The sequence below is a fragment of the Lissotriton vulgaris genome, chromosome 1_1 (assembly GCF_964263255.1).
Source record: "Lissotriton vulgaris chromosome 1_1, aLisVul1.2, whole genome shotgun sequence".
Taxonomy (NCBI): Eukaryota; Metazoa; Chordata; class Amphibia; order Caudata; family Salamandridae; genus Lissotriton; species Lissotriton vulgaris.
The window spans coordinates 775,250,297-775,272,820 of record NC_141685.1 but is presented as its reverse complement, the minus strand read 5'-3'; the positions used below and the strand labels follow the sequence as shown (position 1 = coordinate 775,272,820).

The 22,524-nt window shown below is 49.7% G+C and overlaps 1 protein-coding gene across 1 annotated transcript in view; it reads right to left on the bottom strand.

The window, feature by feature from the left end:
• Positions 1–22,524, bottom strand: part of HMCN1 (hemicentin 1) — a 1,183,532-nt gene that overhangs the window by 249,456 nt on the left and 911,552 nt on the right. Inside the window, exons 78-80 of the mRNA XM_086956029.1 lie at positions 19,949–20,056; positions 19,175–19,312; positions 18,930–19,064 (exon numbers count right to left, since the gene is read on the bottom strand). Of these exons, the coding sequence (XP_086812155.1) occupies positions 18,930–19,064; positions 19,175–19,312; positions 19,949–20,056 (381 nt within the window). The remainder of the gene's footprint in view (positions 1–18,929; positions 19,065–19,174; positions 19,313–19,948; positions 20,057–22,524) is intronic.

Genomic DNA, 22,524 nt, shown 5'->3' with positions numbered 1-22,524 from the left:
GAACCACCCGGCGGGTGCAAGAGCTGCCGGAGCCCTCATCGGAGCCGCCATCTTGTGCACCGAGCAGTCGCAACCCCTCTGGCATATAGCGTGATAGCCGTCCCAAACTGGCCAGCCGATGGTCTCAAACATTGTGCCCAGCGTAGCCAAACAGTGCCAAATCACCTAAGGCCAATAGGCTCCGATCCCTGGAGGCGCGGGGCCCCGTCCGCCGCATGCGGGTAGCGCCAGACTGCAGCAGGGAGACAAAGGGCAGGGAGACAAAGAGCCTCCATTCCGCGAAGCAGCTTTAGGGAGAGAAGTGGGGGGTCCATCCAGCACGAGAGGGGGAAAGGCATGAGGTTGTGGGATCCAGGGTCCCGATAAGGGGCAGGCTGATACGCCCCGGTGGGTGACCGGCACATCCGGGTCCTCCTAGCCGTTGTTGCTCCGCTCACGGCCGGCGGCACCCTAACGCGAGGTCCCGGCTCCGGGACCCTCACAGGCCGCGCCGACCGGGAAGACACATCTCCGTCTCCCGGGCTCGGAAAACCGCCGGAGTAACGCCTGGCGGTCGGGTCCCATTCCGACGCCAGAAAATGCGGAGGCAGTGCCGCCTCGACAGCCGGATCCAGCAGCAGGGGGAGAAGGTCGACGGAGCCGGGAGCCCGGGCGACCATCTTGGCCGCCGGCCTGGCTCCGCCCCCGTCAAAGTCAATCTTAATAGTATTGTTACGAATGAGGGTAAAGTGTGGAATTTCAGACGTGTTGTTAAATGTCAAAATGTCTCTGAAAATGTTTCATCCCCATGTGGGAATGAGACGCACTCCTTGAGAACCAATCGAGACTCAGGAAGTATATCTCATTCTAAAATTTTGTCTGTTGACAATACGGTGGCTTCAAGAGTGAAAGCCAGCAAAAGAGTTATAAATGCTCCAGTTAGGTTTAGAGACTATAGGTAACCCTTCTTATTGTTTTGTTTATTTACTATTGTTTTTATTTTTTTACAGGGATAAGATGTGTTGTATTCTTATACTTATTTATTGTGATACTGTTGCTTTAATGTAGGTTTGCCAGTAGTGTATGCTTGGAACTTTAATTGTAATCTGTTGCTATGGTTCGTGGAGTTCCATGTTCCATACAACTGAAGTTATGGAGTATCTGAGATGATCAGCTGCTGTACTGTAATCCTCTTAAATAAATCTTATATTTTTATAACGATTGGATTGAATTCTTACACAAAGCTTCCTTCTCGTCCAGTGACCAGACCTCTTATTGTGACCTACTTCTTTTCAGGACCTCTCCTAGGTCTTCAACCTTTGACTTCAGGTCAATCTTCTCAGTCCTCTGGTAGGTCATTTCTCCTCTGACCTTTGGCAGGTCATCTTTTCTCTGACCTCTGGCAGGTCAGCTTTTCTCTGACCTCTGGCAGGTCATCTTCTCTGAAAGCTGGCAGATCATCTTCTCTGACATCCAGTAGGTCCCCTCTTGCAGGTATTTTCTCCTGAGGATGCATTCCTGGTGTCCTAATACCATGCCAACGTGGCTCTCTCTTTGCAGCCTCCACTCGGACCAGCTTCACAGGATCTGTCACCCCTAATGGCAACCTGGGCCCTCTTCCTCACAGGGCTCTCACTCTTGGGCTCCAGCCCAGATACTCAACTTTTCTGATATTGTTGGATTCCGATGTCAGTGTAGCCACTGATCCCTTGAGAACGCCCAGGGGGGAGGATGGCAGCAGCTCTTGTCCCCAATTCCCCAATCACCCTAACACTCAACACAGGGAGCAAAGGTAAGATCTTACTGCCCTATGAGCAGTGTATCGGGAAAGGGAATGGGATAAAATAACAAACTGTGCTGGATGGAGGAGACGTCACTCAGAGCATCTACACTCAGTGCTGTTGAGGCGCACTCGGTATGCAAAAGAGGAGAGAGAAAGGAGAGCATAAACACACACACACACACCTTCCCCTGTATAATGCACTCTAAACTGAAATCTGAATTACTCACAACTCACATCGACCAGCATCCTCTAAGGCAGCAGCAAACAACAAAGTCAAACTTCTTGCAGGTGGCCCCAGGCACTGGAGAAACAGCAGTTAGGTGATGAAAGGACAAAGTCAAAAGAAGTAGATCTGGATTGTTTTCCAGTAAGTCAAGCAAGTAACATATAGAAATGTATATACACAAACTAGGAATGAGCCCAAGCAGAAGCACCCCCAATCACTTATCAGACAGTAGTGAAGAACACCTGAATCCTACATAGGGTGGAACTCGGTGCGGCAGGAGACATGGAAACACTCAGCTCTCTCCGTTGCTACAGGCAAAAAAGTAAATATCTTGCTCCTTGTTGAGTCACAGGAGTAGAGATCGTAATAACAAGAGGGCTCGGGACGCGCGTCCTTCCCACGTGAGTCCCAGCCCCCGAACTAACAGGCTCCTTAATAGAAGGGGAGCTTGGGGGGCAGCTGAGCATCGCGAGGTCTGCCCCCCCGGGCAGATTGGGAGGGGGAGGGGCTGGCTGAAAGCGTCATGGGTCATTGGGCTACATTGGGATTAGCCCAATTTTGTAAATGCAGCCCAAGGGTATTTAGGGGTTTTTCGCGGCCTCCCGGCCACCATTTTAGGTTTGGTGACCTGGTGGCTGGGAGCTCTGCGCAGTTAGGTTTTTTGTAGGCCTAGTGGTAGTGGTTGAGGCAGGTGCTTTAGACTAATAGTGTCATTTGCGGATTTTGTGGGCAAGATGGCTGAAGGGGATTACCGAGTTTTGGAGGCGGTAAGGCTGTTGAGCAAGCCCGGCCGGCTCGATCTATTAATGCCGGAGGCCTCCACTGCCAAGCACCCGTTGAGACGCCCGTCGGCCGGGGTGATGGGCGCCGTCGCGGCCTGTTCGCCCCCCAGATGGCAAGCAAGGGTATGGTGAGTTTGAAGGGCCGTGCTCTTGCCAGGAGCGCAGCCCGACGGGTGTCGCAGGTTCTTGGGGGGGTGCGGGAGGTGCTGGGCATCTGTGGCGAGAGGGTTACTCGGTGTGGGAGCACATCTCGCATCTCCCCACCGGTGCATCCTGCTCCTGATTCTTGTCTTCTCCTGTCAGATACCTTCTGACAGTGGTGAGTTTTTGGATACCGAGGCAGTAGCTTCATTACTCCATATTCATTTAGAATTTTGTAGTCGCTGTTTAGGCTGTCTTATTGGTGTGTGATGCTTTGTCACAGTTGAGGTTGTATCACATGGTCAGCTCAGTGATGGGCCACGGGTAGCGGTCAGTAGAGTTTGCAGAATTGTCAGCATGTTTCCTCAGAGAGTCTCGTCTTTGTCCGTCTAGAACCTTCTGTTAGTGTTGAGGTTTGGGTGCCTGCCGCGCCGATTATGCCATCTGGCAGTGAGCGGGTTTTAGTTGCTTGCCGAGGCGATTATGCCATCAGGGCAGCGGTGAGTTTTGTGTATCTGCCGGCGTTTTCCTTCAGGCAGTGATGAGTTTTTGGATGCTGCGTTGCTGTTTCAGTTTCGCAAGGTTAGCGCTTCAATGGGACGCGGGTAGCGGTCAAATGGGTTTGTAGAGATATCTGCAAGTTTTCTGATCAGTGGGTTTTCTTTTTGATACAGTCCATTGTAGAACGTCCTGTTGAGTGTGAGGAGATGGTCGTCCAACATCTCGATGCCTAGGTCTCTGTGGAGGTCTACTGTTCGTGTGAACATGGGAGCACCTGCTGCAATCCGTAAGGCCTTACTCTGTAGTTTTTGTAGGTCCTTCCGAAGTTGTGGGCGGCAACCACTCCAAACTGGTGAAGCGTATGTCATAGTTGGTCGAATTATTGCAGTGACTACTCGCACCTTGCTCTGCATGGGCATCGGCTTAGTATTCAGGAGTGGGTATAATGCAGCCAGTTTGGAAGCTGCTTTCTGGCAGGTCTTCTCTATGTGGTTTCTCCAGCTGAGTTTAGAGTCCAGAGTCACCCCCAGGTAGGAGCTGCTGTTTTCCCATTTGACCTCGTCCCCATGGAGGAGGATCTGTGGGTGTTTCCTGTTCTGCTTCCTGGTAAATAGTGTTGCAGTGGTTTTGCCTGTGTTCAAGGTGATCTGCCAGTCGCTGTACCATTCGGAGAATCTGCAGAGCGATGTCTCCTGTGGTTGGGGGCCGCTCATATGTGAGAGGAGCGGCTCCGTTGTCAGAGCGCGATGATCGACAGGGGGTCAGCGTGGGTTTGAAAAGCGCTGCCCCAGGGCTGGAGGAGGTGCGAACAGAGAGCGGGGGGCCCTTTACACTGCGGCAAAATTAAACGGGAAGGCCCGGCGGGGGAGCGCATTGCGCATCTCCCCGCCACGGTCCCAGGCTGATCGGGCCGCTCACAGGAGAAGAGAGCGGCTCCGCAGTGCGACGGGGGGCGAGGGGGCAAATCGGGTGGGGCTCTGGCACCTGTACAACAGGTAGAGCGGTGGGGAGTGGGGGAGGGGGGCAGCCAGGCCCTGTGGGCATCGGATGGTGCAATGGAGGGAACTGGGCAGCCTGGGCAGGGGAGGGCTAGGCATTGGAGCGGCACTAGGGAGGGGCAGAGAGGAGAAGGTGAGTGCGTGGAAGGCATTTTGGAGACTGAGCAGAGAGCGGCTGTTAGGGACAGTGATGGCAGAGTGATTCAGGGGGAAAGGGGGTGTCCTCTTTGTTAATTGAATCGGAAGAGAGTGAGAAGGACTGGGACGGCCTAGACATTTTTGCGTCCCGGACGGAGGGGGTTACGGGTGCGCAAGGAGGTGGCGGGCTGGAGGGGGGTAGCAGGAGGGATGGGTCGGCGGGCTCGCGTGGGGGGCCCGAGGCACCAGTGGGGGGGGGGGGTCAGGGGGAGCTGGGTTTTGGCCAGATGGAATAGGAGGCCGGGACGAGTTGGGTACGTACGCAGGGGGCAGCAGGTTGGGAGTGGAGCGATGGGGAGGGGGAGTCAGGGGACAGGGAGGAGGTGGTGGATCTTACCGCAGTGGGGCGGGTGTGGGCGGCTAGCACCTTAGGTGTAGGCAGGAAGCGGAGCTGAGATGGGAGAGAGAAGAGAGTAGGGCCCAACACACCAGACCATGCTTTTCTTTTGCAGGCGGGGGCGTGACGCGGTGGCACCAAGGAGAAGAGAGGGTGGAGCCTCAGGCGGCGTGCCCAGTACCGTCGGGGGATCCCGTCCCGTCTGGCAGAAGTAGGCCTAAAGCGGGCTCGCCGGCCCCACCACCCACTGGGCCACAACGGTCCGGGGGACAACGCAGGAGAAGGAGCGCAGAGAAAGTCAATTTAACTGGTTTTAGGAGGGTGCAATATGCACCCCTGGCTGTGAGAGCTTGTTGTTCTAGAGAAGAGGAACTGGACTACGCGGAGGATAGCATCAAGGAGGAAGAGCTGAGAGAATAAGAAGGCGAGGGAGAAGGGGGCCCGAGTAATGGTGTGCATTGTGTTTTTCAGGTGTCACGACGCCAGGCGAAACCCACGGGTCGGACATTGCGCTGGAAGGACAGGTCAGCTCCCTCGGCTAGACGAACAATGGAGCATCGAGCAGAATCCTTAGTCCCAGGTAAACAAGTGGCCAAATTGGGCCCTTTAATGGTGTCAGTGGACGTGGGTGTGTGTGGAGAAAGCGGCGGCAGGGGGTAGGTTGTGTAAAGGTACGTATGTGCTGGATGTGGGGGTAGGGACAGATGACCCAAGTAAGGGGTCAGTAAAGGGCGCAGATAAGGCGTCCGGGGGTAAAGGGGGTAGTGAGACTGACAAGAAAGTGACGGCAGAGGTGGATGACCCAGGTAAGGGGTCAGAGGAGGGCGCAGGTAAGGCGTCCGGGTGTTCAGGGGGCAGTGAGACTGACAGGAAAGTGAAGGTAGAGGTAACGATGGGGGAAACGGAGACCAAACTGGAGAGTAAGGAGTTGAAGATAAAATGTTTGCTGTATATGGGTGTCACAAAACCATTGGGTGTGCATTCAATGTTGACGACTAAGGAACGTATCTGAAAGGGGGAATACTTTGAGATCCTTAAGCTCGTTCACAGAGAAGTCAGGGCAAAAGAAGGGTCTAAAGAGGAGGAATATGAGTTGGCAAAAAGGCCGAAGGTGCCTTTGACGATAGAGAATTGGACGGCGGCATTCCTTATTTATGCCAGCGTGTACTGTGAGAAATTCCCTGAGAGGTCTGTGGCCCCGTTTAAGTACATGGACGTGATTAGGAAGGCCCAGATTACCGAGGGCGAAATGGGGTGAGCTGGACACGGACTTGTGGCAGTATACGATGGGGCTAGCTGGGTCTGGGAAGACCATTTTTACTGCCAGCGGGCCACCACTCGTTTATCGGCCCTTTCAGGGGCGCCCCACCCGAGGAGGGGTGGGGGGAGTGGGGAGAGGACAGGGGGGATCCAAGGGGACCTGCTGGGACTACAACAAAGATTTGTGCACCCAGGAGTACTGTTGGTTTTGCCATGACTGCTCAGGGTGTGGAGGCAGACATGCGTTGGTCAACTGTTGGAGGGGAGAACAGGGTCAACAACAGGGGAACCAGCAGTGGCAGGTAGGGGCGTTTAGGACAGGGAATCAGCAGCAGCAACCACTCGCAGGTGGGCAAGGGGCTAAGGGGCCGGGGCCAAAGGGTGCAGAACGTTTGATATTGGGGTTTCTGGAGGGTTTGCGACTGGGGTATGACGGGCCTAGGACAAGACGGTGGGCGGACAATATAAGGTCAGCAAAGGAGCACCCAGACATAGTACAGGACTAACTGGATAAGGAAGTGCAGGAGGGCCGCATGGCGGGACTCTTTGAGGATTGGCCTCTAAATAATTTGATTGTGTCACCCATTGGAGTGGTGCCAAAGAAAGAGCAGGGGCAGTTTCGCCTCATACAGCATTTGTCTTGGCCCGAAGGTGGCTCGGTGAATGATTTCATTGAGGAGCGGGAGGCCACGGTGTCATATTCATCAGTTGACGTAGCCATGACCGCAGATGCAATGGCGATGATGGCAAAGTGCAACATAAAGTCAGCTTTCTGGCTGCTTCCAGTCCATCCAGAGGATTCGGACCTTTTGGGATCTAATTTAACGGTCACTGGTACATGGACAAAGCATTACCGATGGGCTGTTCTATGTTTTGCACACTTTTTGAATGCTTCAGCACGTTCCTGCAATGGTTGTTTTCAGAACGGATGGGTCACCAAGGAGTAACACACTACCTGGATGACTTTTTCTTTGTGGGCACCTCAGAATCCACGGACTGGCAGAAGGTGGTCCTCTGACTGTTACCAGCATTATGTGCACAGCACATCTGGGTTGTTGTAGCACGGTCCTGTGTTTTCCCTGTGTTCATTCATGTTTCTCGTTTCAGGTTCGGTGATGGGTCCCCTCGCCAGGAAGATGTCCATATGGATTGTGGGGCATTCTTTTGTGAAGTGGGCTCACGGCCAAGCCCGCACCAGCTATTTCGGGGAGAATCTTGGTTTTAATAAAGACATGTTTACCGTTTGGTGGAGAGGAAAAGGGGGTATGCGTTGGAAGGCGTTGCTACAGGTTTTGAATGGGTTTTTGGTGGCTGGTAGGTGCCCCGACGTGTTGGTCATTGATCTCGGTAAGAATGACATGGTGAAGGAAATGGGCTTGGCGCTGATGAGATGCATGAAACGTGATTTGGACTTGATCAGGCGGCAGTGGTCTGGGTGTGCTGTCTTTTGGACAGAGTTTGTGCATCATAGGGTCTGGAGAGGAGCGGTGAATCCAGGGGCAGTGGACAAGGCCTGGAGAAAGCTAAACACGGAGATGGTGCGCTTTTGTTGGGTTTTCTAGGACTACGCACAGGGACATCAAATATGATACGCCAGATGTTTTCAGGGGTGATGGGGTCCATTTATCCAGGCTGGGCATGGATTGTACTTGTTAGAACTTAGGGAAGTCCTGGCCAGATTGTTGGGGGTGCACAGATGCTGAGGGGGGTTCAGACCTAGGAGCCAGGGGGGGACAGGGGTTCAGACCTAGGAGGCAGGGGGGGCAGGAAAATGGGGAGGCCGTGTTTCCGCCTACCCTCCCGCCTTTTCCTGGGTGGTGGGTTTGTTGAAAGTTGGCCAAGTTTGGCTGGAGTTTTTTGGTAGTTTCTTGATAAGTGTGGGGAGTTTATGAACAGGAGCAGGGAAAGGGTAACCAGGTAGGCTAAGTTTAGATTAGAGGTTTGTTAGTTACAGTTGCATAAAGGCATGTAGGGGATTGGGTCATGGGAGGTTAGGATTTGTAAATGCTATATTGTGTAAGGTTGTGTAATATTATTGTTATGTAATGTTATTTATTGTATTTTTCAGGGTGGGGGTTCTGATGTGGGGGTCGTAGGGGTGGGGGGACCAAGGGGTCAGGTAATTTATGTAGAGTGAGGTTTAGTTTTGTAAGGCAGTTGCCAGTGTTAATAAATTGTGATATGCACCTGTTTCAATAAAGCGGCCTTTTACACACACAAAAATTGGTCTTGATGTGGCTTGCCCCCCTCCCTCCCAAGGCTCCAGGAAAGAAGAAAATGTCTCTCGGGAAACCAGAGAATAGGAAAGGCCTGTATCGAGGAATCGCACCACAGAATGAAGCAGATGGTGCTCCTCAGCGGGAACACAAAATCCAGGAATCAATGGCCGGCAAACCGAATACCGCAAAGCAGGAACTACAAGCACAGAGCAGCGGAGCGAATCAGGCTAAGTACCGCCTACCTGCTCTGATGGCTTCTGCTGCCTCTTCCTGTACCCATGGATTCTGGGAAATGTAGTCCCTCCCAGCATTAGTGGCCCGGTCGTACCGTAAAACCAGGAAAAAAGAATTATGTGCCTGCGCCTGCCACACTGCTTATCCCCAGACACTGGCATGACACGGGCATGACAGATATGGTCTTCGGCGCACTTCTGACCTTTGCATCTTTGGGCCTTTACTAGTGGGTGCTCCTTCTGCTGGCGCGTGTTGCTCATCCACTTCTTCCCCTTGCGGTGGTGCGCTTCCACCACTGGGGGGCGCAGTCCTCACTCCGTTGGATGCAGTCTCAGTATTCAACCGCTGGGAGGTGCACACCACTCACCTCACTCTCTCCTGCCCTTTATTTCTCGTCTTGGGCATTCTCCACTGGTGCCTTACGCTTCCATGCTTCCACCTTGCCTTGGAGCATGTTTACTATTAGAGACAATTGTCCACATGCACACTGGGCAGTCCTTGGCTACACAGACCCATCTCTTGCTGAAGGTACATGGCCTATCCTACTCTCCTCTGCTGCCTTTTGGTGTCACCCTACTCTTGGCAGATTTAATGATGGGGTATTTTGGGTTATACACTGCTAACGTTCCTTTTGCCTCACACAGATGCAGGTATCAAATGTTTCTGCGACCTCTGTATTGAGTGTGCGGTAAGTTGCCATTACATTTCAAAGCTGTAGCCCCATGAGGAACACCTCATCAACATAAAGCCACAGCAGCTTTCCTCGGTTCTGCATACATACCATTGTAGGATTTTTTGCGACACACAGCTTTCCTATTTGCAGTAACCGACATTGACCAGAAGGTGGCACTGCAGCTTTAATTTCAAGGCCTCTGCAGCTTCCCAACACTGTGTTGCCCCGATGCCGCAGGTCTGCTCACCTACCTGGGCCTCACTGGACCAGATTCAAGATAGTCAACTGCTCAGGAGGCGCTACCCCCTTCCTCTCAGCAGCAGTGGAAATCAGAGACCTCGCGCCTCTTTTTTCATCCGTCGGGGTGTGGCAGTCTTTTTTTTGTTAATATGGTAAATAGATTGATGTTACCATTGTTAATTGTGTTGGAATCAGAAACATGTATTGTGTACATTTTTGCAGCATTCCCCCGACGAAGGTTTTATGCGCCGAAATGATTGGGAGTGGTAACTGTTTGAAAACATTCGTTCTGAAGACTTAAGAATTGAATGCATCTGAGAAAATTAAAATTGCATTGCATCAAATTGCAAAGAAGAGCGCATCACAGTGTTTTTCATTTTGGGAGACATTTCTTGCAAATGCCAATTGTAAATTTGTAATCTATTAACAATAATAATAATAATAAAGTAGTTTCTAAAGCGCATGGTGACGCCTTCCCGGCGTGTCCCCGTGCTGTGGAGATCAAGTTATCAAGCAGCAATTAGCCCCCCCCTCCGCCTACTTACTGCTTTATAGACTACTAGCAGCCCGTCCCGACCTTGTCCGGGAGCAATCAGGCTTCCCCGACTCCCGCCCGCCCCGACATTGTCCTGCAGCCCGGGACCCCGCCCGCCCCGACATTGTCCAGCAGCCCGGGCCCCCGTCCGCCCCGTCCGCCGCCTGCCCCCTCCCTCCTGCCCCGACCCCCGCCTGCCCCGACATTGTCCGTGGGTCCCCCGGAGCCTTACCTCAGCCGCCGCTCCTCCCCCGCGCTCCTCAGTTCACTGCTCCGCCGCTCCTTGCCGCTCGTCACCGCTCCTCCCGCCTGTCCGCCGGTCCTCAACGCCTGTCCGCCGCTGGTTACCGCTCCTCCCCGCGCCATGTCCGCCACTCCTCCCCGCGCTCCTGACGTCAGCACGCAGGTCGCGTCCGGCGCTACTTCGAAGGGACTACTTTCTTTTTTAAGGTACATTTTTTAAATAACGCATATTTTTATAGTTTATATAGCCTATGTCCATCTGCACACCCTGACGATTACAATGATGTATCGGGTGTGTAGATTGGCGCTGTGGTTCCCGAGTTTACCCGCCTCAAAGGTTCAAAGTTCTTGCTTTATAATAGTAGTATAGATATAGATGTGTTTTCAGAAGAGTTCCAAAGTTAGTTTCAGAATCTTCCAGTGTTAGGGATGTCGGGAGTGCGTTCCAATTTTTTGCCACTACAGCTCTAAAAGAGCGACCACCGAGTTTTGCTCTTTTTACACGGGGAATCATCAACAGACCCGTCCCCTCTGAGCGTAAAGCTCTGTTCGGCTCATACCTATGTACTAGATCTTGAAGATAGGATGGAGCTTTATGCAGCAGGATTCTATGGCACATTAAGAGAGCTTTGAACATCACTCTCTTCCTGACCGGTAGCCAGTGTAGGGCCGCTAAAGCTGGTTTGGATGCTGCTCTTTTAGGGAGTCTTAGAACAAGACGAGCTGCTGTGTTTTTGGAGAACTTGCAGGCGCCCTAGACTATGTTCTGTAACACCCAAAAACAAAACGTCCCGTAATCCATACGGGACGTCACCAGCGCCTGAGTCATAGTGTGTCTGGCATACAGCGGGAGTAAGTCAAGGGTGCGATTTAGTGTTTTCAAAACCCCAAAACGCTTACCCACTAGGCGACGGATGTGGCCTTCGTAGGACAGAGTGGGATCAACCCATATTCCCAAGTTCTTAGCTTCCTTACAGGGGACCGGCGTAGGACCCAGACATGTTGGCCACCAGTCTGGAGTCCATCTCAGGCTGCTCCCACCCACCACCATTACCTCCGTTTTGGATCCATTTAGTTTCAGGCAATGAGAGTCCATCCATTCTGCTAAAGCTTGCATACAAGCCTTAAAATTGGATGCCGCCATTGAAGGTGCTTGAGACAGAGAGATCAGCAGTTGGGTGTCATCTGCGTAGGAGACCAACTCTACCCCGTACGCTTGCACCACTTCGGCCAGGGGGGTCATGTATAGATTAAAAAGAGTTGGACTCAGGGCAGAGCCCTGAGGTACCCCCTGTTCTAGGGCCATCTCTGCTGATCTACAAGAGCCTCGTTGTACCTGAAAGCTTCACCTATGAGGAAGGACTTCAGCCAGCCCAGTGCGGAACCCGTGACACCTGCTTTGACTAGACACTGTAGTAAGATGGAATGGGCTACAGTGTCGAATGCCGCACTGAGGTCTAGCATCACCAAGGCCGTGGTATTGCTGGCATCCGCCCCCCGTCTTAGGATCTCAGTCGCTCTCAAGAGGGCCGTCTCCGTAGAGAAGCCCGCCCGGAAGCCCGATTGAGAGGAGTGCAGGATGTTAGCTTTCTCTAAGTGTGCCATCAGTTGACAATTGGCCACTTTCTCCGCCACTTTCACTAAATAGGGGAGCAGAGAAATAGGTCTCAGATTCTCAAGTGTATCATGGCTCACATTGGGTTTTTTCTTTATGGGAAGCACAATCGCTTTCTTCCAGTCCTCAGGAAGAGTTTCCGTGGAGAAAGAAATCTGAAGTATATGCCTGACATAAGGCTCCAGAACCGAGAGGCTTTCTCCCATCACCCTAGGGGGGGGCCGGGTCCCGAGGGGAGCCCGATTTAATCCCCTGACAGATGCTACAAAGCATATCTGGGGGAGGAACAGAGAAGAGTTTCAAGCCCCCTTCGGTGTTGTCTGCCGCCCTGACTACTTCAAATTTTATACCATCTTCTGGTTTATTGGTGAAGGTAGCATAAATGTTTCTAACCTTTCCTGCAAAATATTCAGCTACTTTATTAGACTCTGCCACCGAGTCATTATCATGGGTGCTAGAGTTTAGTACCACCGAGGTCTCCTTAAAGATTTTAAAAAGCTCTTTCGATTAGTTTACTGCCTCCCCAATGCGTTTTTTATAATGGGTGGCTTTAGCTCAACGTACCATCATTTGATACTTTTTCTTCGCCTCCTTGTAGTTTGTCTCACTCAGAGGGCAGAAGTCTACTCGCCATCTGCGCTCCATTTTTTTACAGACCGGTTTACCCGCTTGCAGATCGGATGTAAACTAAGGAGCTGATTTTTTGTCTCTGTTCCCTATCTTAGCAAGATATATCGGGGCTGCCTTATCGAGGGCCCCTAAAATGTGCTCCTCTAGCCTTTTATGTGCGCTTTCGCAATCATCACCCCCCGGTGGACCCCCTTCCAGCAGCAGTTCATTGAATGCCTCTTGTGAAAATTGTTTCCATTTGCGGCGGGGATATCTCTTATTCTCCACTCTATGAGTGTCAGTGGCTGAAATATGAATTTTAAAGGGGACTAAGTAATGGTCTGACCACGGGACATGAAGGGGCATATCAACCCTCACTCCGTCCCAGCTTCCAAACACTGGATCCAATAGATGGCTTTGCTTACTGTTTGTGTTTCTACAATGTAAAGTGTGTTTGTGTTTCATGAACAGTCTGCGTTTGAGAAAAGTGTATATTAAAACATAAGGCAGGGTTGAAACATTTATAAATGTAAAGTTGAATATATATTATTTATTGTATACCTTATAGGATTAGTGAACAGTGCGTCCTCATTTTCAAGCAGTGTCTGTTTGAAATATTTTCATTTGATTGTGTCTTGGGAGAGGCTAACCAGGTTAGCGTGGGGACTGCACCGTAGCATACTTTGTTGAATAATAATTTTTTGAATACATTGATCGAATCATTGGTATCACTAGATTCAAACGTGAGTGCAGGTTACTTACATACATAATTTAGTCTCCAAAAGCTGCCACCAGATGCCACGCGTCAGGACACCCTCCGCAGGGCAGCGGCACCTCCTCCCCGTGCTAGTTAAGTTTTTTTTTTCTTCACTCCGGTCGTCAAACGGCTTGAGAATTTTTTCGGTGTTGGGAGGGCATTACTTTCAACCTGCACACGTCTTTATTTGGACTGCTCGCTGCACGGCTGACAGCCACTCCATGTCTCCTTGATTGCTCCTGCCCCTTCATGCCAGCCTCTCTCACCTCGCTGGCTGCACGGGGCTGGAGCTGCAGGCGGGAAACCTCCAGTGCCTGGCCTCAGGACGCAGAATGCTGGTGCAGGTTCAGTGCTGGCGGAGTGTTCCACCCGTGGCTCACACGGGAAGTTCCACTTCACGCAGGGGTGCACCTTCCGTTTCGGTATGGGCCGGCAGTTTTCTGTTTAAAGAAACATAACCTATATTTTACAATATTTTTTCAGTGAGTTTCTGCTTTTTCTAATGATTTACTCTGACCCCTTGTGTTCATGCAGGAAACCTCTGCACATGTCATCTGGCTTAAAGCAGTGGCTTGTGTACAGGTTGTGGCCCTCAGCTATGCCCTGTTCCAAGTCCTTGTTTTCTGCCTTTGTCCAAGAGCAGCATCCTCCGGGAGCAGGACCTGGGCAAATGTGCCTGGCTCAATGCCCTTGGAACCCAATGGGATTGGAGCGGGTCTGATCCACCAGGTCCAAAGAACCCATGTGCTCTTGGAGCAGGGTCAGGCCCTTCACTCAGGCTCCACCCCAACAAATTGAGTCTTGGAGGGATTACATTTAAGAAATTGGCCAATCCCGATTAGAACTGAGAATTAGCACTCGCAGCTGCCCCACTTACAATTTAAACTGAGTAGGGGGCGAATGCACTCCGTTGATCACTCATGGTGATAGAAGTGGGCAAAGAGGAGGAAGCGACAGTCATAACAACCAGAGTATGATAGCCCAGGAAACATGCAAACACACCCAGCAAGGAGCTTGTGAGCGCCCTTGTAGTTTCCAGGTTGTTAAGTAGTATGAGCGCCCTTGTAGTTTCCAGTTTGTTAAGTAGTATGAGCGCCCTTGTAGTTTCCAGAATGTTAAGTAGTACCCCATCATGGGGGTGTGGCCAAGATGGCGACAAGGGCAGGCATACATTAACCTGCTCCATCTCTGCCCACCACAAAATCCTGTCTATTCGAGCCTATCTCCGCTAATGAACTCCTAGCCAGTGCTGGAGTAACTGCAGCCCCTTCAAAAGCGATCTACAGCCGGCGATCACCAAAATGGGCAGAGCAGTCCCACGTTTCCGCACTCGGACCGACAGCAGGGCCTCGCTGGGAGGCACCATCGCACTGGGAACGGGATGCGTATTGTTGCACCCACCTTTGCTGAACGCGCGGGTCATTGTGCACTATGGACTTAGGCCGGATGACGTGCCCCCCTCCCCCTGTGGCGGAGGCGCAAAGAAGCCCCTCCGGTAAGCAGAGAAGCAACTGCTCCAGGGGCCGGGAAACCGTCGATATGGGTCCATCAGAGCCAGCCCCGGGTGTGGTCCCAAACGAACGCCGGAAATGGACTGAGGCCCCAACCAGGTGAAGCTGCACAATTTCTGTCCCCCCCGCGAGGCAGTGGCACCCACTGAGGGGGAGGGAATTACCAAGCCATCCTTTAATGTGTGGAACCAATAAATGTACCCCACTGTCCTCACCACAATAAATGTGAATATGAAGGGCCAGGACTGGGACAAAGGCCCATGAAAAGAGTGACCCTACTGGGCTATCGATACCGGTCAACAAGAAACTGAACCTCCCCTCCTCATATTTGAAAAGTAATAATACCGGAAATACCCATCTGGGCACAGCATAAGCACAGCGCCACCACAGGTTGGAACCACAGCCTGCTGTGAACACCCCCCAAGGCACAGAATAAACCCTAAACACTCTGTACAACCGGACCGGCATGTGGGATGCACCTCTCTCGCACCCCGGAAGAGGAAGAATCACCCCCTTTGGGAAGGCCGGCCAGTAAAACGAATCGAGGTCAAACTAACAGGGTGCTTAAAACCAGGCACGTAATACTTCCAACACAGGCCACCACAAAAAAATAACAGATTGATTACCCTTTTCCTCCCCCACTTCCAAGATGGGCAGAAATAAATTAGAGAAACCACAAGCGCAAATAGGGGGCATGTCTGACATCTCAGACAGAACAGCGGATGCAGCATAAACAGTGGGACACCACCCAGAAACATCACACGACTAGGCACACCGCTTTGACGAACTCATGGTGGCCATCCTGGACATTAAATCCACCATAGGTCCCAAAATTGGCTCACTCTGTATTGAGATGGGCCTCTTACGTAAAGACCAAAAACGCATAAAGGACAGGGTGGAGAACTCCTAATCATCCCTGGCAGCCCTGAGACCCACAGTGAAGGAGACGGACGAACAACTCAAAATCCTATGAAAAGAAGTGGAATACTTTCGAGACCGAGTAGAAGACCAGGAAGGTAGATCCCAGAGAAATAATGTCCACATAGTGGGCTTGCCAGAGCGAACAGAAGGCCACAGCATGGAACTGTACCTGGAGATATGGTTTGCAGACATGATTTTGCAAAGCAAACAATCCAAGCTCTTCTCGGTGGAAAGAGTCCAAAGGGTACCTGGGCCCCCCCTCCTGCCCGGGAACCCTGCCACGCCCAGTGGTGGTTCAACTCGTTAACTATTGCGACTGGGAGCACATACTCCAGGTTACAAGAGCACAAGGACCGTGGACAATCAACAACGCCACAATCCACATTTACCCGGGCTACACCTAACAATACAGGTCCTCCTTCCTCACAGTAAAGAAAATCCTGAGAGAACACAACATCAAATATGCTCTGCAATTCCCAGCCACCCTGAGGATTCAACATGATGGTAAACCTACCTTCTGCACCACCCAAGAGGCCACGTGGGATTGGATGGAACAAAATGGGGTGGCAAACAGCAGGGAATCGACCTCCATACCACAATGTTGGTGGCAAACACAGAGGCAGCAAGGACTAATGACCAAGCGGCATATAGAAGGACCAACCCAGGCACAATCGGTGAAATAAAGAGCGCAAGCAGTGAAGAATGCCAAAAGATACGCAGCACTCTAATCCGCCACATCATCTAGGTCTGAAGTCGACAACCTGCCAGAGGACACCCCCTCTTTGACGGACTCCCAAAGGGCAGTGGTGGACGATGGAGGCCCATATGTCACACCCCAGACAAATCCAATCAGAGCATCACCTGCATATAGTGAGATGATGTGCCATTGATTATGTAATGACAGCAAACAGCTGCCCTGATGAAGCTACAGGAGTCCTTTGGGAGTGTCTCCGGCCTCAAAGTAAACAGGGAAAAATCTCTCTTATTCACGATGACCCCCCCAATCGCCAGTACAAAGGGCGGCTCTACCTAATGGCTCCTCTTACCTGGACATTCGACTCCTTTAAAAACCTAGGGGTTCAAATATACCATTCGCAAGTGGATATAATAGAAGGCAATCTGGGAAGGGCAATCACTAGGGCTCACTCATCCATGACATTCTGGACGGAACAACCTCTCTCTCCAATGGGTCGAATAGCTATATCTAAAATGCTACTACTTCCGCGACTATTGTAGTACTGTGCGGCTCTCCCATTCCCACTGCTGAGCAAAATGTCCATCATCTCCTTGTCTTTTCTTTGTTCACCCTAAGATGGCAGAGTATGCCCAGACGTGGGTCCCTCGCTCACTTTGCCACTTGATTCAAGCTAGCCTGGCTGATGAAGGATGTTACCCAGAAACTGTTCCCAGGATGATTGTTTCTGGTTCAGGGAAGACCTGGCTTGACAATTCGGGCTGGACTGTTCCGATGAGCCACAGGGTCAAGACTGATTTGGATATAGCTGGGTCTGAACTGAGGTCGCAAAGTGAACTAAGGAATGATGATGGATACAACTCAGATCTGTGATTGGTGGTGAGTGTCTGAAAAGTTTCAGCGCTCCGTCCATCATCTCTTTGTGTTTGCTTTGTTCACCCTAAGTTAGCAGGGTATGCCCCGAAATGGGTCCCTTGCTCACTTTGCCACTTGATTCAAGCTAGCTTGGCTGATGAAGGGTGTTACCCAGAAACCGGTCCCAGGATGCTTGTTTCTGGTTCAGGGAATACCTGGCTTGGCAGTTCAGGCTGGACTGTTCCCATTAGGCACTGGGTTAAGACTGATCTGCATACAGCAGGGTCAGAACTGAGGTGGCGAAGTAAGCTAAAGAATGATAATGGATTCAACCCAGATCTGTGACTGGGGGTGAGTGCCTGAAAAGTTTCAGCGCTCCGTCCATCATCTTTTGTTTGTGTTCACAATGTTTTAAGACCTGAAATCAATCCTAACATCCCTAATATAGGCAAGTCTAGATCTCGAGTATCCCTCACTAAACTATATGCTCCAATCACCAGGGGGGTTTGGGAGCCCCCAATTATAAGAACTATTATGAGGCTGCACAACTGCAATGGCCGATGAGATGGCTAGCAAGCCACAATATCTCTGAACTGGGGCACTGGGCACCATATCACAACCAAACTACAGTTCTGGAAAGGCCGAATGGATCAGATGCAGCGATCCTGAAGAAACCAGAAAATATATTATTGTCCACAGCTCGAAGCTGTTGGATCCGGTATGTGCGAAATAAACATTTGCCCCCCACCCTATGCCCCAGACCTACAAACTCTAAATCATGAATGCAATACCAATAAATGGCGGAATGTTTTTCCGGCAGCCCTACGACCAGGGGTGACTTATTCACCGAATCCAAACTTTGCGAATTTGCAATACTTGTAGACGACTACAGAATCTCCCCCAGATCATTCCTACTACTTGGATTATTAACACAACAGCAATTTAGGACGTGGGGCGCCAAGCAGGATGAACCAAAAACCTTGGGCATATTCCAAGCGCTACTAACACATGGTAGGGGCAAATGAGTAATCACTGTGCTATACAACTCACTAAAGCCAGACACCACAACCCTTATGGCACCACTTAGAGACTACTGGGATGCGGCATTCTAAACAACACTAACAGACAAACAGTGGGCATAGAGCATATCCTATCCAAAAGCAATATCAATAAATGTTAGAATTAAATATATGCAATTTAATTATCTACCTCATACTTACTTAACCCCACACAGACTAGCGCTAATGTATGTGGGCTACCCTGACATTTGCACCCGCTGCCATTGTACTGAAGCCACCTTTTTCATATGGCCTGAGACTGCCCACATATAACACTATATTGGAATGTGGTGGCAGCCACTTCATCGGAAGCCACTGAGACCCTAGTGACAGCGCAGGGACTACACTTCCTGTTGGGAATAACCAAATGCAACACTAGACGGAAAAACAAAAAAAAAACATTTTTGGTTTTTGGCGCTCGGCCTGGCCAAAAGGAGACTGGCCATGTCGTGGAAGTCGAAAATAAGAACGATGTCCGCAAGCAGGGGAGTAACCTGCTTGAAATAAGGCAGATTGACAAAAATGTCATTAAATGTATGTATTATAAAATGTACACTTACCTTGCACCCTTAGCTTGACCCGTCCCAAAGCTGTCCCAGCTGGATTTTGAGCAACACATATATAGGTGCCTCCGTCTTCGATCACAGCTTTGGCAATCTGTAGGGCACCAGTGGGGAGCACGGCATAGCCACCCCCTGAAAGAAACATAAGGGGACTGTGATCTCATTGTAGGAATCACTATCAATGCCCATAAAATGATGAAATCCCTAATGCAAGATTTACTTCAAACCAAAACAAGGCTTACCTGGTTTGATGATATTCATGCCCTCTTTTTGCCAGGTAATCATAGGCCTTGGTGTGCCCAGTGCCTCACAAGGTAAAATAACTGGATTGTTCAGAATGACGTCCATGGCACTGGGTTGGCCCTGAATGATAGGGAGTTCTAGGGAACACGACAACATAAAAAGAATCTGGGTAACATGTTGATGTGTGTGTAGCATAAAGAAAGACACAACATACACATTCATATCTGGAGAGCTGAGGAGTGCAACATATGTCCAGAGCAGCTGGATACAAGCCATATTTCCAGGATAACAAATGACCAAGTAAGAGAGATGAACCTTTATTAATTGTAGGTAAATTTGCATTATGTAGACATCCTAAAAATATGACATAGATCGGGCCCACTGGGTCCTACTGTGGGTGCTGTTGGTATAGAGGATTATGGATGGCAAACACTGTGGCTGAATTTAGGATAAACGAACAAGGTATATATAGAAAAAGATCTTGTGACCCAAGAGCTCAAGACATCCCTTCCAATTCCCTCAAATTTCGGGTAGGTATATGACGCTTTATCTCCACTAATATTTCTAACATTTATAAATTAAAACCCAACTAATAACTAAAGCAGTCCCAAATAGAACAGGCACATTTGCTATTTTACAACCCTCTCTACTGTTATTTTGTTAACTTTAAAGTTGTTGCATTTTCACTATCATGCTCCTAAATCTTTGCCAACGTGACTGCCCAGCAAGTTCTGTTTTTGTCATTGTCCATGTCAAAAAGGCTTCTATCTTACCTTGAACACGGAGGATGACATGTCTGTGCGCAGAGCCGGCTGCGTTCCTGGCGACGCACGTGTACTTTCCAGCATGTTCCAGCTGTGTCGACATTATTTCAATGGTGCCTAGAATATAAGCTTTTCATTACTTAGATGATGTGCTGTTTGTGTTCTGCTTAATCTTTTTCACTTTGCAAAAACAACGCTCAGAGTGCTGTTCAATTACTACTCAATGACTAGTGTTATATAGTTTCATCTTAAATTTTAAGGGTTCTCTTAGAAGTCTGTTTTACTAATAGAGAGAGGAAACTTACGTTCCCTCTAAGCTTCTGTTTGTACAGTGTAGTAATGTAGATTCACATGCTTTGCATACTCCTGCCATTTAGTGTTGGGCTCGGATGTTTGCAGGCTGTATTCTTTGAAGTCTCAGGATGCGCGGTGTCGCACTTATTGCCTGATTTTGAGTTTGGCTGACAGGTTATGGGCATTATGTTCCATTAGATATAATGGTACTCGTAATAGGGCAAACAAGATATCGGTCACATTTGTGATGGAGTAACCCATCCGCCATACTTGTAATCAGACCCTTAGTGGGCAGTGTGCAAGGGCACTGATCATGTTAGATTGTTTTTCACACAGAGGTTAAGAGTAAGTTTGGAGTGGCGAACGAACGCTGTGTGGTGCACCATATGTATTGTAAAAGTATGTTAAGTAATAAAAAAAGAGAACCGCAAATTAAGCCACAGACTTCCGGGGAGGAGGATGGGTGCATGTGTATCTACAGCACTACACACTACAATAGTTGCTTGTAGGGTAAGTAACATTTTCCGTTTATAGCACATGTTTTAGCTACTCATGCTATGCACAGACAATAAAGTATTACCCCTGTTAGTGGTGGCTAGAGTTGGATGATGCAGATATCTGAAACAAGGTCATATGACTGTGTGGTCAACCATAGCCTGCTGACTATCTAAGATAGTCACACAATAAGACATAATGAATGTGCTTGGGTTTTGACCAGGTGACTGCCTTGCATATGTCAACCAGAACCCTGTGGGTAAGAAGGACTCTTTTGCCTTTATGGTAGCATGTTTGTATGCACTTGACTATATAGCAAAACCGGCTTTAGAAATAGCCTCGTCTTTGTTGGGTTTTGCCGAGGCTATAATCAACTGATTGGACCTGCAGAAAGGCTTGAGCCTGTCAATCTAATACATGAGAGCACATTTGAAATCTTTTATGTTATGAAGGGCGGCTACTGAGTCTGGTTGAGGGAAAAAATGGCAGCTCTATCATTTACTTGAGATGGGAAGGGGAAACCACTTTGGAAAGGAACTTTGAGCTGTTCTTCGAACAGCCCTGTTGCTGTGGACCTGAATGAAGGGTTCTTGGAGTGTGAGGGCATGCAACTCACTAACATATGTAAAAGAGATTAAAGCCAGGATAGGTATTGCAAAGGGAAGCATGTAATGACTCAAGGGGAGGCATGAGCCTTGTAAAGACCATAATACGTTTCCATGCAAGGACAGGAAGGACTCTGAAGGGATGACCCCCTTGAAGCCCTCCATAAAAGCTTTGATAACTGGGGTGGGAAAGAGGGAAGTGTATTCCCTATTTTTCATGTATGCCGCCACGTGTAAGTAAGGGGTTATAGAAGTGTTGGCGAAGTCCATGTGGACTTAAATGAAGGCTTCTTGAAGTGTGAGGGCCTGCAACTCACTAACGTGTCCAAGGGAAATTATAGCCATGAGGAAAGCTACTTTCCAGGATAGGAATTTTAGGGGGCAACATTCAATGGTTCAAATGGGGTGAGCGGGGGTCATGAGTCTGGCAAAGACCCTATTGAGGTACCAAGCAGGGGAAGGGAGAACTCTGGGTGGCCCTCTATAAAAGCTTTGATGAATGGGATGCAAAAGAGGGAGGGGTGTTCCTTATTTTGCATGCATGCAGCCACAGCGGATAGATGTAGCCATATAAAAGTATAGATGAGGCCTGATTTTTGTAGATGGAGAAGGTAACAAAGGATGTCCTGTATGCTAGCTTTTTGAGGGCCGAAGTGATTTGAGATACACTGGTCGACAAACATCTTCCATTTTGCGCCGTAGCAGGCCTGGGTGGTCCGTGCATTTCTGCAGGAGACCCAGGTAACCAAAGTCTAAAACCTCAGTGCTGGGAATTTTTTTAAGACTCTTGGAGTGGGGGTAACCGATAAAAGGAAGCACTTTTAATTGGTAATTGTTGGAACTGGGTAGCCTGGCCTAGGGCAAGACTAGCATATCAGAGGCACAGTGTAAAGGTTGCAGACCACCCAAAAGTAATTCCACGCAATAGCACTCAAACCTACACCAAAAATGTGTGAAAATACGTGCTGATTTATAAAAATAATATTCTCTTTGTCCTCAAAATATATATATATAACTTAGAACATTGCAGGTCACTTTTGTATCAGCACTTATATCACTTAAACTGCTAAGCAATTAATCAATTAACTTGTCAGTACTCTTACACTTTTTACCCTAGGATTCACAGTTCATTACTTTATAATCACTCAGGTGAAATATTAATCTGCTAGAACCTTGGGAGAGAAAACTACC